We start from the raw sequence: 19411 nt of genomic DNA on the forward strand, positions 1-19411 counted from the left end.
TCCGGTTGATCTAGATCCTCTTGTAACCTCAGACAACCTTCACTATCCACCGCACGATCGATGTTGGTGTCATCTGCAAACTTACTGATCATGTAACCTACCATTGTCGTCCAATTTGTTAACATATGGCAGATAACAGAGGACCCAGCACCGATCCCTGGAGCATGCCACTGGTCACTGGCCTCCAATCTGAGAAACAGCCCTCCACTGCCACCCTGTGTCCCTTTCCAGTGAGCTGATTTTGTACGCAGTGGGCTAACTCGCCCTGGATCCCCTGTGATTTATCCTTCCAGACTAGCCTACCATGCGGGACCTTGTCAAAGGCCTTGCTGACATCCACGCAGACAACATCTACTGCCTTGCCCGATCGATCTTCTTAAATAAAGGTACAACATTAGCCACCCTCCCAGTCTTCCAGCACTTCACCTGTGGCTAAAGATGTTACAAATATCTCCGCCAGGTCCCCTGCAATTTCTTCCCTAGCTTCCCACAAGGATACACTCGAACATGCCCTGTGGACTTGTCCACCTTACTGTGCTCTGAGAATGCCAGCACCACCTCTGTTGCAATGTGGATATGTTCCTACACATCACTATTCATTTCCCTTAATTCCTTGGCCTCCACAACCTCTACAGTTAAGAAATATTAATTTACCACCTCGCCCACCTCCTGTGGCTCCACACACAGATGACCACACTGATCCTTCAGGGAGACACAGGACTGCAGACACTGGAATCTAGAGCAACACTCAAAGCGCTGGAGGAACTCCGGGTCGGGCAGCGTCTGTGGAGGGAGATGGACAGTCAGTGCTTGGGGTCGAGACCCTTCAGCTGGACTGAGAGAGAGGGGAAATGGGCAGTATAAAAGGGTGAGGAGTAAGGGGTGGGGCGAGAGCTGGCAGGTGATAGGTGGATCCAGGTGAGGGGCGAGATAGGTAAATGAGGGGTGGGGGGGGGCCAGTGGGAACGGCGACAGAGGCTGGGAGGTGAGAGGTGGGAGTGACAGAGGGCTGAAGATGATGGAATCTGACAGGAGGGGGAGCCTGGAGTAAAGGGGAGGGAGGTGGGGAGGGGAACCAGTGGGAGGGGTGTGTGGGTGATGGGCAGATTGAGAAGGTGGGGAAAGAGGGCATTGGGCACCAGTGGGATTAGGAGGAGGAGGAGGAGAGAGTGAAAAGGGACAGAGCGGGAGCTGTTACCGGAAATTTGAGAGTTCGGCATTCACGGCACCAGGTTGGAGACTGCCCAGGCGGGACGCGAGGTGCCGTTTCTTGAATTTGCACTTAGCCTCGACCTGGCAGTGGAGGAGGCTGAGGGCAGACATGTCGGTGTGGGAATGGGAAGTGGAATTCGCACGGCTGGCCACCGGGAGATCCCGGCTGGTACGGCGGACGGCGCGAAGGTGCGCGGCGAAGTGATTCTTTTCTCCCCCCCCCCCCCCAACCTGCGTAAGGTCTCACCGACATAGAGGAGGCCGCACCAGATGCAACAAATAATGCTGATGGAATTACCTGTCAGGTACTGCCTTACCTGGAAGGGCTGTCTTCAGGACGGTGGTGAGGGGCGAAGGGCAGGTGTAACACCTTTTGTGGTTACAGGGGGGAGCTCCTGGGGAGGGAAAGGGATGGGAGGGAAGGATGAGCGGACAAGGGAGTCACGGAGAGAGTGATCCCTGCAGAAAGACGTGGTTGGTGGCGGGATCCCGTCGGAGGTGGCGGAGAATGATGAGTTGGATGCGTAGGCTGGTGGGGTGGTAGGTGAGGTCAAGGGGGAGCTCTGTCCCTGTTCTATCTGGGGGGTGGGGGATGCGGATAGGGTACGAGCAGAAGTGCGGGAAAGAGAGGAGGTGCAGGTGAGGGCTCCATTGACAGCAGTGGTGGGGACCCCCCCCCCCCCCCCCCGTTTCCTGAGAAAGGAGGACGTCCCAGATGCCCTGGAGTGGAAGGCCTGTTCCTGAGAGTGGAGACGGAGGGACTGAGGAAAGGGAATGGTGCCCTTGCAAATGACGGTGGGAGGAGGTGTAGCCGAGGTAGCTGTGTGAGTCAGTGGATTTGTAGTACATGTCCACCTGGGTAGCCGAAAACCTGAGGGCATGAATTTTCCAGTTTCAGGTACCTCAAACCCTAGGTTCCTTTCCTAATCCCACCAGTACACCCAGGGTCTCTCTCCCCTTGTTCACCCTTCCATCCCTCCTGACACCCCCTTTCTTTTGTTACCTGGACTCCTCACCTCACCCCCTCCCCCAGCTGGCCATCATTTCCCCCCCCACGTCCTTTCTCCCCCCCTCCCCAAACCAACCCACTCCATCACCTATCTCACCCCCTCACTCTCACCTCTTTATACTGGCTATCTCCCCTCCACACTCTCCGTCCCGGTGCAGGGTCTTGACCCGAAACATCGACCATCCTTCTGCCTCCACAGATGCCGCCTGACCCGCTGTGTTTTGCTTCAGACCCTTCCCACAGTGTGGTGACCAGAACTGTACACAGTATTCCAAGTGTGGTCTTACCAGTGTTTTGGAAAGTTGGAGCGATGTCCCAGCTTCTATATCCCGTGCCCCAATCTATGAAGGCAAGCATGTCATCTGCTGCCTTCACCTGTTATCCTGTGTTGCCACTTTGAGGAAACTATGGACTTGGACCCCTGGGTCTCTCTGTTCATCAGCAGAGCCCCATCATATTTACTGTATATGTCCTACTCTGATTTGACTTCCCAAAGTGCATCACCTCGCACTGATTGGGACTCAATTCCATCTGCAACCAGTTCACCCAACTTTCCGTCTGATCTCCATTCCGCTGTAGCCTTAGTCAACTTTCCTGGCTATCCACGGCACCAACTTCTGTGTCATCCGCAAACTTGCGGATCATATCTGCATCCAAGCCGTTAATGTACGTCACAAAGAGCGGCGGTCCCAGCACGGGTCCCTGCGCTACACCGTTGGTCACAGACTTCCGATCGGAAAAGCAGGTATCAGAATTCCATGAGCCTTTGTGCTGTGGAAGGGTTAGAGGTGGGACTGGATGCAAGTGTCCTCACCACCTCCTTCATTGGTGAGGCTCTGTACCCTGGAACCTCGGCCCTGGTGGCCTTGGGTTTTGTCGATGCAGGTTTTCGCTGTGCTGGTTTGGAAACCGCAGGACAAAGTAACCACGCAAGTTCTGGAAGTTGCATTTGGGGACTGGAATCGCTGACGTTCCATTCTAAACGAGGCCAAGTGTTCATTTGTTGCGAGGTCAGTAACCATTCTGCACTGTTGTCGTTTCAGGTGGTCACTTTGTACGGTTCATCCATGTATAAAGGTGCAGTCCCTTCAGGACAGCCGTTGGAGATCAGTGGGGCCAGTAAGCCTGGCCTGGTAACCACCAATGGACTGCTACTCTTTGGCAACGATGGAAACATGGTAATGGTCTCCCCCCACCAAACCCATAGTGCCACTCCCCCCCCCCCCCCCCGCGTGTCAATGTTTGTGAAACCCCTGGCAAGTCCCGACGAAGGTCAGGATCTCGTTGTGCTCTCCAAAACAACTCTGCAGTTGAAAGTGATTACAGTCCATCTTCATGACAATTTATGGGTTTGGAGCTAATGATGGTTCCAGGATAAATACATCAGCGGAAGTGAGACATTGGCGAGACCAAACGCAGACTAGGTGACCATTTTGCGGAACACCTGCGCTCTGTCCGTAACCGCGACCTGCATCTCCCCGTTGCCGGTCACTTCAGCTCCCCCTCCCACACTATCACTGATACGTCAGTCCTCGGCCTCCCCCACTGCCGGGAGAATTCCAAGCGCAGACTGAAGGAACAGCACCTCATTTTCCGTCTGGGAACCTTGCAGCCCAACGGCACGAACATTGAATTCTCCCGCTTTAGGTCATCCCCACCCCCCCCTTCCCCACCCCCCCCCCCCCCCACCGTGCTTCTCTTCTTCCCTTTCCTAGCCCTTTTTTCCCCTCTCTCTCCTTACCCCGACCCATCCCCCGGTGGATCCGCTCTCCCCTCCTCCCCCCCGCCTGCCCATCGCCATCTCTTACCTGCATCTGCCTATCACCACCCTGTGCCCACCCCACCTCCCCTCTTCTGTCCACCTATCACTGCTCTGCTTTCCCCTCCTATATATCGGGCTTCCCCCTTTTCCTATCTTCAGTCCTGAAGAAGGGTCCTGACCCGCAACGTCGACCGCCTGCTTTTCTCCACGGATGCTGCCTGGCCCGCTGAGTTCCTCCAGCGTCGTCGTGTTTTTCATTTCAGCTGATGTATTTATCCTGAAGGCCTTTCCTAAAGCTGTGTGTGTAAAATGTAAAGAACGAAACAGTGAGATCTGGATATTACTGGAGGTTTTGGTCCCTGAGTAAACAACTCCACATGCAAACACGGAGCAATGTGTTTCTGCGTTTGTCCCCTGCTGCTCAGCACCGCCTGTCTCCCCTCTGCCCACTGGAACCCAAGTAACCAAAGAACCTCTGATTGCTGGATCACTGGGATCAAGCTGACATCGTGGTTTGCCCACTGGATTGGTACGTGGAGCTTTGAACCGTTGATGTTGCGGAATAATAAAGACAGTATAAGTATTCACTGTCAGTGCCCAACCCACAGATTTGGGGAAACATGGTAGGCTGCCTCTGGTTACCTGGCCCAACAAGCCCCACGGTCTGAAAACGGTCAGACGCAGCTCGGACACCTCTCCGGGGGTGCGACTGGTCCGATGGACCCTGTTCGAAGTTGCCGAGGCCCACGAGCGGGGTCAGGGTGTTTGGTCTTGACGTGCTGGGCGGCAGCGTGGGAGGCGGTCCTTTGATGGCTTTTGGTGAACGTTGCAGCTGGTGGTCCGAAACCTTCAGTTCGAAGATGGGAGAATGATTCCTGCCTCCAAGTATTTCTCTGCTGGTGACACGGTCGCTGTGGAGCTGACGGATGAAGAGAAGAAAGTTGCTGAAGATATAAGGGTAGGTTTTGGCCCTTTGTTCTTACAAATTGCTGCTGCGATGTCAGGGAGATCAGTCCACCGCCATCTTGTTCTGAGGGTGAGCCGTTAAAGCTGCAAATCCCTTGTGAAGGGAGGAGGGAGGCCCTGAGATCCTGCTGTGCCAAGCGTGGTGAATCGGCGAGGTGTGCTGGTGTCTTGACCAAAACCCCAGCCTGAGTGACTCCATTCTGTGTCCATGGTCCACCTCGGAACGGGCAGCAGTCAGTGCCCTTCACCCAAGTATTTCATAACATGTTTTTTGGAAGTGTTTGAAATTGTTTGGTCAAGGTTAGCAATTGATGCAAAAATATTTGAATTTCTGGGAATGCAGTTGGATAAACAGAGTGATTTGGGTTGATGCCCTTGAGGTGACCTTCGGGCTGAATGGCCTCCTCTTTTTATCCAAACGTTGACCTTCACTTGTTAAACACTCCAATTCTGATTTGGATTCCTGTTTATTCCAAAAATATAGCGTAGGGTGGGGTTAGTGGGGACAATTCTCTTGTGTTCCCAGAGCTCCTATGTTACCTGCACTATTTCTCCAGAAGAGTCCTCTGGAGTTGGTGTGAGATTTGGAATGATGTGAAGTCTGCCGTCAGAGATCATGTGGTTGTTGGAGAAGGGCAGAAGAGTGTTGTCTGGGTGTACTTGTTGCCTGGTGCTGTAGCTGTAACGTGCTCCAATGTCGTTCTGTGAAAAAGCCTGTGTGCGTCAGATTTCAGTGTTGTGTGTGTGTGATACCACCCCCAGCTCTGCACGTTCAGGGAGAACTCACCTACGACACTGCCACCTGCCAGGCTCCTCGTCAAGCTAAGGTTCCTCTCAGACGAGGCCAAGGAGGAAGTGTAACTGAAGACGCGGCATCAGTTTCCAGATGTACACTTGGGGCACCATCTCGGCTTCACTCCTGGCTCGGCCTCTGCACCGACTCTGTGATGTCAGGCTGTTTGATCAGCATCCAACACTGGTTGCACGGAACTTTGCTCCAGTCTAACAGTGGATTTCTCTGCCGTTTCTCTCCACGCCACCCCACCCCCCCCTACCCCCCCCTGCCCGTCCACTGTGACATAGCCACAGATTCCACCTGCCCAGGCCATTTGCGGAGCTGGACCAGATCCTGGTGTCGGATTTCACCCTGGAATTCTCTCATCCCAAATCTGTTCCGTCGCAAGGCGGTTTGCTCCATGCACCCTGGTGCAGAGCCTCAGCCATGCTCGTGTGCCTCGGATGGACTTTCCCATTGCTCCCCTCGCTGGTCTCCCACCTCCCACCAGCTTTGGCTTGTCCTAAGCTCTGCCTCTGCTATAAACCCATCTTCTCATTGACCCTTTTGAAAAATTTGTAATGGGGTTTGCATGCTGCTGACAAGGAAGGCACGCGTTGTCCATCCTTAATTGCCCTTGAGGGTGCGATGCTGAGCTGTCTCTGAACTGCTGTGGTCTTGTGAAGGTGCTCCCACGGTTGGGGAGAGAGTTCCAGGAGTTGGACCCAGCAACGTTTCCTTTCTTCTTACAATATTTTTTATTAATTCCACAAAAAAAATACAGAGTACTGACATCAAAAAGAGAGTAGAAGTACTACTGAATACATTGTGTTAAATCATACTTGAGATCATAATACTCTAAATAATCATGTGATAGTTAATAAAGAAAAAAACTAGAATAATTTTATTATAAAAAAAATCTACACCCACTACCAAAAATCAGAGCTGTTTGGTTTAAAAAAAACACAAGGAAAAACCATGCTAATATCTGTACTTTAGTCACCAAGTCAAAGGTTTTGAAAATAATTTAAGAAAGGTCCCCACAGGGTTTGAAAGTCTAAGTTAGATTCGAGAATTGAGCAACGGATCTTCTCTAGATTCAGGTATGACATAACGTCCCGTAACCATTAAGCGTGAGTAGGCGGAGTAACTTCCTTCCATTTAAGCAACACAGCCCTCCTGGCTATAAGAGAAATAAAAGCCAGAATGTGTAGATCAGAAGCCTCCAAAGATACATTTTTGTCTCCAACAATCCCAAATAGTGCAGTCAAAGGATTAAAATTTATTTTAAAAAGCACAGAAAAAGTTTGAAACACCTCATTTTTTCCAATATTTACAAATTAGAGATCTTCTTCGATCTCAATTGCATACTTTTCCTATGAGTCCTGACAAAAATTTACTAGATGCAATTTTTAATTTGAAACCTTTTCACGATGGCTCAATAGCCAATATTTATGACAGGTTATAGGAACGAGTAAGGTTCCACTAGATAAAATTAAATACGCCTGGGAACAAGATTTGCGGGTGTCAACTTCTGAGGAAACTTGGAATGAAATTTTTAAATTGGTTAATACTTCGTCATTATGTGCTCGTCACTCTCTCCTTCAATTTACAGTGGTCCATAGAGCTCACTTGTCTAAAGACAAACTATCCAGTTTTTTTTATTTGGATGTATCTCCTTACTGTGATAAATGCAATAACGGAGGGGCTTCTTTAATTCACAAGTTTTGGACACGTCAGAGTCCTGGCAACACTTCCGATTATATTGTTTTGCTCTGATACGTTTCCAAGTCGGGATGATGTGCAACGTGGAGAGGAGCCTGCGGGCGGCGGCGTTCCCATGCACCTGCTCCCCTCGTCCTTTTTCGTGACGGAGGAGGTCACAGGTTTGGGAGGTGCCATCGGAGTAGCCTGGGTGAGCAATGTACTCGGTAATGTTTACCCACAGCTGGTGCTTCCAATGTAACGGTATCTCCCTCGGCTTCCACCGAGGAAGGAGGCATTGCTGGATGTGGTTCTGAGAGAGAGATTTTGAGAGAGACCTTTATTGGTCACATGTACATCAAAACACACAGTGAAATGCATCTTCTGCGTAGAGTGTTCTGGGGGGCAGCCCGCAAGTGTTGCCACGCTTCCGGCGCCAACATAGCATGCCCACAACTTCCTAACCCGTACGTCTTTGGAATGTGGGAGGAAACCGGAGCACCCGGAGGAAACCCGCGCAGACACACGGGGAGAACGTACAAACTCCTTACAGACAGCGGCGGGAATTGAACCCAGGTTGCTGGCGCTGTAATAGCGTCACGCTAACCGCTACACTACCATTCTGGGGGATGAGGTGGGCCAAGGTTCGACGGGAGTGTCGCTGAGGAGCAGCGATCGCTGGTCATGAGGCTTGAGTTAATGACGGCGAAGGGCAGCTTCGGTGGGAAAAGGGTGGACAGGCCATGGAACCGCAGGCTGGTGAGCCTAATGTCAGTGGGAAAGTAACTGCGGGGGATTCTGAGAGGCAGAATCCACCAGCATTTGGGAAGGCAGGGATAGCGTGGCGTCGTGTGGGGAAATGGTGTCTCACTGAGCTTGACTGGTCAGTCCCATCTTCTCTCTCTCTCTCTCATATCCTCATTGTTCATGGCAGTTATTTAATATTGCCAATTTCCTGGCCCAAGAATTCCTGAATTGGGAGAATTTTGGAAGTTCGTGATCAACCCACTAACTCCCTCAGTTCTTTTAATAAGACAGGATCTTGGGATCTTACATCAGGTCTTTGGAATTTGTCTGGCTTCAGCTTATTTTTGCCACCTTCATTACCTTTACATAAGAAATTTAGTTTTGTGCTTCCTCCTTGATTTAATTTTATTTCTCTGCATTATTGCTCGGTAGTAGTGTGGGAATTCATGTTGTACCTACTCCGAGTGGCAGTGTTGTCCCGTGAACTTGAGGGACTGTGTGTCTGATCATGGGCGCAATAGTGTGATTCAAGCACCACGTGAGTGAGCAAAGATCATCTCCTCCTCGTATAACCCTGTTATGGTACCCCATCCCAGAGTGCAGCAGAGGGCCGGGGCTCCTCCGTGGGACTGCAGCTGGCCTCTCGTAGAACCTGGTGACGGCGGTGAGGCAATTGGCGGGAGTGTAGAAAACAACCTGTTCAGTCACATTTCAGAAACATTTCGATCCGGGGCAAGTCAAGTTTGGACGTTCAAACCCGCCTCCGCAAAAATGGCATTGGGTGCAAAGGGGAGTAGTGCTAAACATTTGATTAAATGGCCTGTCGCCACCTGGAAGGTTGCCCCCGGTTCTGGGCACTGTGCCCTGGGAAGGGTATAGAAGTTGGCGCTGAGGATGGGGAGCTTCAGTCAAGAAGGAGTTGGAAAAGCTAACGTTTTCCTCGGAGCCGATAAAGTTAAGGAGAGGTTTCCAAGTTGTTCAAGGTTTCTGAAGGTAATGTAAAGTGCTGGCAAAACAGTTAGTAAACAGAGGGAAGGAATCTCAAGATAACTGCGAGTGGGAGCAGAAGTGTTGTCATGTGGAGAGTTGTGCCTGGAACGCACTGCCTGAAAAGGTGGTGTAACAGCTGAAAAGTAGACACTTCTATTGCCATAGGCAAGAGCAGGAGAATGGTGATTGGCGGGTTGTTCCTTGGAATCAACATGGGTAACATGGGCTAAACTATCACCTAAGATCCCTTCGAACCTTCGAGTAATTGTTATGAATTGAAATTTTGATGTTGCGTTTCATATCAGGAATGACAGGAAATCCTGAGTGTACAGGTTATGTTTGGGAGTGGTCTACGTGCCCAGCTGGAATTAATGTATGATGAGGAACATCGCCAAAACGTTCCTGAGTGATGTGAGAGGCAAACTGTTATTCCTGGGGCTCTGCTTCAGAATGGAAGGGTTTTTTTTCCTCCATTTGTGTACACATTTGTTTTTGATGTGCTCCAGGCTATCTGGAAATCCATTCTGAGCAACGTTGCTGTCATTGAGGACTCCACGGACTTTTTCAAATCTGGAGCAGCTTCCATGGACGTGGTCAGGTAATCTCCTCCTCTTGGTCTGTGTGTTTGTGAGCAGTCGTGCTGAAGACACCAGCCGCACTGCACTGCTGACCGGTGAAAACTAAATTCCATTTGCATGTCCCATACGCTGAATGAACACCTTTTGCTGTTCTGCGTTGTGGGTTTTTGCTGGCTTTCACGATGCAACGAGCAGAATTTCAGCTTCAATATCCTAATGATGATGGCTTTAGCCAATCTGATGTCCAGCAGATATGTAGTGAATTAGCGCAAATATTCCTGGTTTTTGGTGTTTTAAGAGGGATGAGGAAGGGGGGAGAAGAGGTGGAGGGCTGGCGATACTGGTCAGGGACACTGTTACGGCTGTGGAAAAGATGGATGTTGTAGAAGGATCATCTCTAGAGTCCGTATGGGTGGAATTAAGGAACAAGAAAGGAGCAGTTACTCTGCTAGGAGTATTCTATAGGCCCCCCCGGTAGCAGTAGAGATATAGAGGAGCAGATTGGCAGGCAGTGTTTGGAGAGAAGCAGAAATAACAGGGTTGTTATAATGGGAGACTTCAACTTCCCAAATATAGACTGGAACCTGCTTAGTGCCAAAGGTTTGGATGGGACGGAATTTGTTAAGTGTGTCCAGGAGGGATTCCTGACGCAGTATGTCGACAGGCCGACTAGAGGGAATGCCATGTTAGATCTAGTTTTAGGAAATGAACCGGGACAGGTGAAGGATCTATTGGTGGGTGAGCATTTGGGGTACAGTGACCATTGCTCCATAACCTTTAAAATTGTCATGGACAGGGACAGGTGCAGAGAGGACAAGAGGTTTTTCAATTGGGGAAGGGCTAACTACGAGGCTATAAGGAGAGAGCTTGGGAGTGTAAATTGGGATGTCCTTTTTGAAGGAAAATGTACCATGGGGATGTGATCGATATTCAGGGATCTTATGCAGGATGTTAGGGATAAATATGTCCCGGTGAGGCAGAGAAGTAATGGCAGGGTGAAGGAACCGTGGGTGACGAGAGAGGTGGAACGACTTGTTAGGGAGAAGAAGGTAACATACGTGAGGTATAAGCAGCAAGGTTCAGACAGGGCCCGTGAGGAATATAGGGTAGCGAGGAAGGAACTTAAGAAAGGGCTGAGGAGAGCTAGAAGAGGACATGAAAAGGCTTTGGCTAGTAGGGTTAAGGAAAATCCCAAGGCCTTTTTCAAGTACGTGAAGGGTAGGAGGATGGCTAGGGTGAAGGTAGGTCCGATTAAGGACAAAGGTGGGAGAATTTTCCTGGAGGCGGCGGAAGTGGGAGAAGTTCTCAATGAGTACTTCTCTTCAGTATTCTCCAGGGAGAGGGGTCTTGATGATGCGGAAGGGAGTGCTGGTAGGGGTAATGTTCTCGAGGTTGTTGATATCAAGAGAGAGGATGTGTTGAAGTTGTTAAATAATATTAAGACAGATAAATCTCCGGGGCCTGACGGGATTTTCCCCAGGCTGCTTCGAGAGGCTAGGGAGGAGATTGCTGAACCGCTGGTAGGGATCTTTGAGTCCTCGTTGTCTACGGGGGTGGTGCCGGAGGATTGGAGGGCTGCGAATGTGGTCTCCTTGTTTAAAAAAGGTAATAGGGATAGGCCAGGGAATTATAGACCGGTGAGTCTCACGTCTGTGGTGGGTAAGCTGTTGGAAAGGATTCTAAGGGATAGGATTTATGAACACCTTGAGAATCATGGACTGATTAGGGACAGCCAGCATGGCTTTGTGAAGGGAAGATCTTGCCTCACAAGCCTGATAGAGTTCTTTGAGGAGGTGACCAGGAAGATTGATGAGGGCAGTGCGGTGGATGTGGTTTACATGGATTTTAGTAAGGCATTTGATAAGGTTCCTCATGGTAGGCTTCTTCAGAAGGTCAGAGGCCAAGGGATCCAAGGAAGCTTGGCTGTGTGAATTAGGAATTGGCTTGCATGTAGAAAGCAGAGGGTTGTGGTGGAAGGAGTGCCCTCGGATTGGAAGGCAGTGACTAGTGGTGTCCCGCAGGGATCGGTTCTGGGACCTCTACTTTTTGTGGTATTTATAGATGACTTAGATGAGGGGGTGGAGGGCTGGGTTAGTAAGTTTGCGGACGACACTAAGATCGGCGGTGTTGTGGATAGTGTGGAGGGCTGTCGGAGCTTACAGAGGGATATTGATAGGATGCAGAGCTGAGCTGACAAGTGGCAGATGGAGTTCAATCCGGAGAAGTGTGAGGTGATACACTTTGGAAGGACAAACTCCAGGGCAGAGTACTGGGTAAATGGCAAGGTACTTGGCAGTGTGGAGGAGCAGAGGGATCTGGGGGTTCATATTCACAGTTCATTGAAAGTTGCCTCACAGGTGGAAAGAGCAGTTAAGAAGGCCAATGGGATGTTGGCTTTCATAAGTCGCGGGATTGAGTTTAAGAGCCGCGAGGTGATGATGCAGCTTTACAAAACTCTAGTTAGGCCACACTTAGAGTACTGTGTACAGTTCTGGTCGCCTTATTATAGGAAGGATGTGGAGGCATTGGAGAGGGTGCAGAGGAGATTTACCAGGATGCTACCTGGATTAGAGAGTATTGAATATGAGGAGAGGCTTAAGGTGCTAGGGCTTTATTCACTGGAAAGGAAGAGAATGAGAGGAGACATGACAGAGGTATATAAAATATTGAGAGGAATAGATAGAGTAGACAGTCAGCGCCTCCTTCCCAGGGCACCAATGCTCAAGACGAGGGGTCATGGCTTTAAGGTTATGGGTGGGATGTTCAGGGAGATGTCAGAGGGAGGTTTTTCACCCAAAGAGTGGTTGGTGCATGGAATGCACTGCCTGGGGTGGTGGTGGAGGCAGATACATTGGACAGGTTCAAGAGCTTGTTGGACAGGCATATGGAGGAATGAGATGGGGGGATATGCAGGAGGAAGGGGTTAGGTAGTGCGAGGGTGGTCTGATGGACGGCACAACATGGTGGGCCGAAGGGCCTGTTTTGTGCTGTATGGTTCTATGGTTCAAATGTAAACGTAGCGCGAGTGGTCATTTATAATCTCAGTAGGACCATTCCTCCTTAAGCAGCAGTTATCTTTTATATTGTTGAATGGCGAGGATGAATGAGGAATGTTCTGATGAACTGGACGTGTGCTGCTGAAGGCTGGTTGCACCTTGATCACTGCGTGAAGACCTTCAACTCTCAAGAGGAGACCTCCCTCTGAAGTGCCGTACCAAATGCCACTCTCCTGTGCCCAGGTTGGTCGAAGAAGTCAAACAGAAATGCAGCGGCCTGCAGCTGCAAAACGAAGATGTTTACATGGCGGCCAAGTTTGAGGATTTCGTTCAGGTGGTTGTGCGGAAGCTGAGAGGAGAGGATGAGGAAGAGGAGCTAGAGGTGGATTATGTAAGTACCACAATGTCTTCAGTGATCCTCGGACTCCGGAGTGCCTGGTGTGAGGTCCCGTGAGAGATTGCTCCCTCTCGTTCAGGAGAACGGGGCATCAGCTTTAACGTCGAACACTACAGCACAGTACAGGCCCTTCGGCCCACAATGTTGTGCCTTCTCTAAGATCTATCTAACCCTTCCCTCCCACATAGCTCCCCATTTCTGCAACTCTTAGAATAAAAACGTTTTTAAACTGTTTGAAAAGTTGTAAAATACTACAGAGCAAGTTGTGGCTTCCAGAATTCTCCATATTTCTCCTGACACAGTTCGGCCTGTTGAGTCGATGTTGGCTCAGGGGAGCAGTCCCATTATTTCCCTGTAGCCTATTCTGTCTCCCAAGCCCACCAACACACCCACCCCATTCTCCTGCCACCCACCTGCACCAACAACAACTTGCTGCAGCCGTTTCGTTGACCTGCCTATCTTTGGGGTGTGGGAATAGACCAGAGCTCCCAGGGGAAACCCACGTGGTCACAGAGAACGTGCAAAGCCCATGCAAAGAGCGTGTGAGGTGCAGGTCAAACCTGGAACTGTGAAGCTATGAGATATTTCCTTTTTACAATATTTTTTTTCCACTTAAAAAATACAGAGTACATGAATCGTAAAAAAAGACAACATACTACAGAATACATTGCGTTAAATCATACAGAAAATCACAGTACCCCGTATTGATAAACAAAAATGATAGTTAATTTAATAACAATTAAATTGGAATAATTTGGAATAATTTTATTATATAATAAAAATCTAAACTCACTACCAAGACCGAAGCTGTTTGTTTAAAAAAAAGACAAAAAACCCCTAACATAGTGGTTAGCGCGACGCTATTACAGCGTTAGTGATCGGGGTTCGATTCCCGCCGCTGTCTGTAAGGAGTTTGTACGTTCTCCCCGTGTCTGCGTGGGTTTCCTCCGGGTGCTCCGGTTTCCTCCCACATTCTAAAGACGTACGGGTAGGTTAATTTGGGGGTTTAAAGTGGGCGGCGTGGACTCGTTGGGCTGGAAGGGCCTGTTACCATGCTGTAAATAAAATTTTAAGTTTAATTTAAACAGATAATAATAACTAGCCAATATCTGTACTTTAGTCACCAAGTCAAAGGTTTTGAAAATAGTTCAAAAAAGGTCCCCACAACGTTTGAAAGTCTAAATTAGATTCAGAAATTGAACAACGGATCTTCTCTAAATTTAGGTCTGATAAGATATCTTTATTAGTCACATGTACATCGAAACACACAGTGAAATGCATCTTTCGCGTTGAGTGTTCTGGGGGCAGCCTGCAAGTGTCGCCACGCTTCCGGTGCCAACATAGCATGCCCACAACTTCCTGACCCGTACGTCTTTGGAATGTGGGAGGAAACCGGAGCACCCGGAGGAAACCCACGCAGACACGGGGAGAACATACAAACTCCTTACAGACAGTGGCCGGATTTGAACCCGGGTCGCTGGCGCTGTAAAGCATTATGCTAACCACTATGCTACCGTGCCTGCCCGTAGCCGTTGGACATGAGTGGGGGGCGTAACTTCCCTCCATTTAAGCAACACAGCCCTCCTGGCTATAAGAGAAAACGTGTAGCTCAGAAGTCTCCAACATTATATCTTTTTCTCCTACAGTCCCAAATAATACATTCAGAGGATTAGGCTTAAAATTTATTTTAAAAAGCACAGAAAATGTTTGAAATAACTCTATCCAGTATTTTTGTTATTTTTGAGCAGTAAACATCAAAGAAAGCAAAACTTCAGTGCTGTCTCTTCCCAGATAGAGAGGAACCCTATTGTACCTTTCTAAACCAGACTCTCAAATGAAGAAACATTTCTGAGCTTGGTGCTTGTGTTCTTGTGAGTGTTCTTTGATTACTCAAGGCTTTGGCAATTGTGACCCAGATTTCCTCCAGGGATGAGACATCGAACGTTTTCACCCTGTTCTTCTGCACACTCCCTGTCTCAAAATTGTCTGCCTAAACTGCTTCATATTATAAACCAAACCCCAGGCATCCTGTCCACTCGCCAAACACCTAACGCAGCCAAGGCAGTTCCTCACAGCGCTTGTTTTCACTGAGACAGTTGATCTACAGACGTGACGACAGATCCCGCTGTGACACCTGGGGAATGTAAACCCCAATGGTTAAATTGGGGAGTTAAAAAGCTGACCCCTTGAACAGTGACCATGAAAAGGGTGGATTGTTGTAAATGCCCACTTGGTTTACTCATGCCCTACAGGGGCAGACCCGGGTCTGGTCTGTGTGGGAATAATTCAAACTTGAACTGCTCTCTGGTCCACGAGGCCTCTTGGTCAAGGTGTAAGGGAGGGTGGACAGTTGACATTGGCCTTGTCACAACCTCTAAATTGTCAATAAAGTATAAAACATCAGCAGTGACATCCTAAAGAAAATGCAAGTGTGTAAGATTAAACTGATCCAGTACTCGCTAGATCGGCGTCTCTCTCGGGGTGGGTGTGTTGTCGGTGTCTCTCTCGGGTGGGGGGGGGGGGGTGTGTGTGTGTGTGTGTTGGCGTCTCTCTTGGGGTGTGTGTGTTGTCGGCGTCTCTCTCGGGGGGGGTGTGTGTGTGTTGGCGTCTCTCTTGGGGTGCGTGTGTGTCGGCGTCTGTGTGTGTGTGTTGGCGCCTCTCTCGGTGTGTGTGTGTGTGTGTGTGTTGGCGCCTCTCTCGGTGTGTGTGTGTGTGTGTGTGTTGGCGTCTCTCTCGGTGTGTGTGTGTGTCGGCGTCTCTCTCGGTGTGTGTGTGTGTCGGCGTCTCTCTCAGGGTGTGTGTGTGTCGTTGTCTCTCTCAGTGTGTGTGTGTGTGTGTCGGTGTCTCTCTCATTTTGGAAGAGGAGTGGATATTTGAAAGGTTTCCAGATTCCTGTCCAGTTTCTAATCATTTCATAAACTCTAAAAAGTAGAGTTTCTCTCGCGATGCTCCTGAGTGGCATTTGTAGTAATTTTGAGATGTTTGGTTCCAATTCGAAGGTTACCAAGGATGTAAATGATATGACCGTGAAGATGCCCCACCAGTGCTTTATTGACGGCCGGTTTACCGACTCCGAGGACGGAAAGACCTACGATACCATCAATCCCACCGATGGCTCGGTGAGTAGCAGCTCTTTGTGAAGCTCATCCGGGTGGCAAAGTAAGCGAGGGCATTTCGTAAAGAGTGCTGTGGGAGTTTGATGCCCTCGTGCTCTCCCACCCCACTCCTCCACTGCAGTATTTAGTCAAGACTCCAGTTCCTTTGTCCACCAGGTTTGTAAGCGTGTGCAGGGAGGTCACCGAGATCAAGTTCCGGGATGACTTAAAATCACAACTGATACATGATTGTACTCTGATATTTACATGTGACCTGTATCATCCCATTCTGAGTGTGTTCTCGTCTATAAACACCTCAATTACTTGACCAGCCAGAGGTAAGACCCTTGTCCCTGCTCACGTCAGCCCTTTGATTCATCCAGTCAATGTATCGCACCCTTTCGCCGATCTCCGTACTCGACCGGCTGCTTATTCTCAGTAGCCACACTCCCTCCCCAGTGACCAGTTGTTCCAAGCACCGTTACCTCTCCCTGCACTCCTGCAGAGCTTCACTGTTTCAGGATCAGGCACCTGGCCCTGTCGTGTCTGTAAGAAGGGCATCCCTCTGCTCCCTTTCTCCCAGCCTTGCTAATTCGAGGAACCAGGACTGACTTAATACGAAAGGATGCTTGTTCTGTTACATGTTTACCAGCTCCATCAATGTCCTAAGAGCCATAAAAATATAACCGCAGAATAGAGAAGCAAAAGCTCCAGGTGCTCGAACTCTGAAATGAAAGCAGACCAGGCAGCGTCTGTGGAGAGAGAAACGGATATCACTTCAGGTTGAGAGGTTATTGACTGAAAGGTTATTAACTCCATGTATCTCTCTCCACAGATGCTGCCCTGTGCTGCTGAGTCTCCAGTGTTCTGTTTTTCTTTTTTTGCATCCATAGTTATACCGCACAGAAACAGGCCCTTCGGCCCAGCCTGTCCATGCCGACCAAGGACCCATCTTGGGTAGGAGTCGGGTGGGAGAGCACGAGGGCGTCAAACTCCCACAGCACTCTTTACAAAATGCCCTCGCTTACCTTGCCACCCGGATGAGCTTCACAAAGACCCAGTCCATCTCCCTCCAAACCTTTTCTATCCATGTACCTTTCCAAACGTCCCTCAAGCGTTATTACTATCCCCGCCTCTACCATTTCCCCTGGCAGCTCGTTCCAAACACGCACCAACCTGTGCGTGGAGAAAGTTGCCCCTCGGGTCCCCTGTAAATCTTTCCCCTCTCACCTTAAACCTCTGCCCTCTAGTTTTAGACTCCCCCTACCCTAGGGGAAAAAGACTGACCATTCACCCTATCCGTGCCCCTCATGATTTTATGAAGCTCTATAAGGTCACCCCTCAGCCTCTTTTGCTCCGGGCAAAACAGTCCCAACCTATCGAGTCTCTCCCTATAACTAAAGCCCCCCCCCCCAGTCTTGGCAACATTGAGTGAATCTTCTATGCACCCTCTCCAGCTTAATCACAACCTCCCTACAGTGTGGTGACCAGAACTACATGCAATATTCCAGGAGCAGAAGGAACTGATGCTAATGGTGATACTACTGATGTATAAATGTGCAGTGATGTCAGTCTGACGATGGTGACTTTGTTCCGTGCACCAGGTGATCTGCCAAGTGTCCTATTCATCAGTTGCTGATGTGGATAAAGCTGTGGCAGCAGCAAAAGATGCATTTGAGAACGGACAGTGGGGGAAGATGAATGCAAGAGACAGAGGGAGACTGCTGTACCAGTAAGTCCTTCCTGCTCCTCTCCCATCCGATGTGCAGCGTGATTGTACAAATGACCTGGTGCGCTACCTCCTCCAGGTCTCACCGCTCCCCTGAGTGGTGGTGGATGAAGTACAAATGAGGCCTGCCGGACGTGGTCTGATAACGCAAGCGCCCAAAGGTGCAGGAGCCGCCCCGACTGACTCGCCACTAACCCATGAGGCTGCCGCTCCATTTTGCCCCCGGTTCCCTTTTACCTGCAAGTCGCCTGTGCTGGCAGGTCCCAGCTTGAAAAGTAACTTGAATTTGGCTTCACACAAGGGGTTGTTATGTGGGACCAGTGGAATTTGCTGTGTGGGTCAGAGACACACCCACACTTGGGCGGGGGGGGGGGGGGGGGGGGGATGTCCCAGAGGAGAAGACCACACGCTGGGGGTGGGAATTCATGGCGGGGGGAGGCCACACACTGGGGCAGTTTCCCTGGGGGGGATGAGTCTTCCACACGCAGCATTTCCTTGCTTTTTGTCCGTATGACGCTGCGTACCTGAACATCTCGAGTACCGCGGGTGGCTCCATCCCCAAGTCCGGTACCGCTCGCGCACACTTCCTGCCGCATGTACCTGCTCCACTCGTGAAATTGTTTCTTAAATTGCATTTTCACGTTTCCAGTACAAGTCGCATTAAAGTGGGAACGATGAGCGACTAGCGCAAGGACTTCCTTCCCTTCACCTCTGATTGCAACAGTAATACATTCTGGTCATAGATCTGTGCAGCGGGTCATTGACCCCGGAGTCTGCCCCTGCCACCGACCCCCCATTTACTGTAATCCCCACTGTCCCTTCGACTCCCTCCATATTCCATACACTTGGGGCAATTTACAGTGGCCCATTAACCCGCAGGCCTTTGGGACGTGGGGGGAAACCGGAGCACCCGGGGGGAAACCCACGTGGTTACAGGGAAAGCGTGCAAACCCCACACAGAACCAGAGGTCAGGATCGAACCTGGATCACTGGAGCTCTGAGGCAGCGGCTGTACCTGCTGTGATACGGTGCTGCCCTGGTGATAGTGAGATTGGAATAGAAATATTGGTCAAAGTTGGTGTCAGCAAAGTCTGAATGGGGGAAATTACTGTGGCAGGCACAGTAGTGTAGTGGTTAGCGTAACGCTGTACAGCGCCAGCGACCCGGGTTCAGTTCCCGCCGCTGTCTGTAAGGAGTTTGTACGTTCTCCCCGTGTCTGCGTGGGTTTCCTCCGGGTGCTTCGGTTTCCTCCCACATTCCAAAGGCGTACAGGTTAGGAAGTTGTGGGCATGCTATGTTGGCGCCAGAAGCGTGGCAACACTTGCGGGCTGCCCCCAGAACACTCTACGCAGAAGATGCATTTCACTGTGTGTTTCGATGTACATGTGACTAATAAAGATTTCATAATTACAGTGTAATCTCATGAAAGTACCCACAAGACCTGCGCCACG

General features: G+C 50.0%; 1 protein-coding gene across 2 annotated transcripts in view; it reads left to right on the plus strand.

Moving 5' to 3' along the window:
- Window positions 1-19411, plus strand: part of LOC127580251 (mitochondrial 10-formyltetrahydrofolate dehydrogenase) — a 77651-nt gene that overhangs the window by 39215 nt on the left and 19025 nt on the right. For both annotated transcript variants that reach the window (XM_052033406.1, XM_052033405.1), the window contains 6 exons: window positions 3265-3399; window positions 4816-4941; window positions 9672-9763; window positions 12983-13130; window positions 16136-16255; window positions 17836-17963. In XM_052033406.1, the coding sequence (XP_051889366.1) occupies window positions 3265-3399; window positions 4816-4941; window positions 9672-9763; window positions 12983-13130; window positions 16136-16255; window positions 17836-17963 (749 nt within the window). The remainder of the gene's footprint in view (window positions 1-3264; window positions 3400-4815; window positions 4942-9671; window positions 9764-12982; window positions 13131-16135; window positions 16256-17835; window positions 17964-19411) is intronic.

Source organism: Pristis pectinata, chromosome 19, assembly GCF_009764475.1.
Source record: "Pristis pectinata isolate sPriPec2 chromosome 19, sPriPec2.1.pri, whole genome shotgun sequence".
Classification (NCBI taxonomy): domain Eukaryota; kingdom Metazoa; phylum Chordata; class Chondrichthyes; order Rhinopristiformes; family Pristidae; genus Pristis; species Pristis pectinata.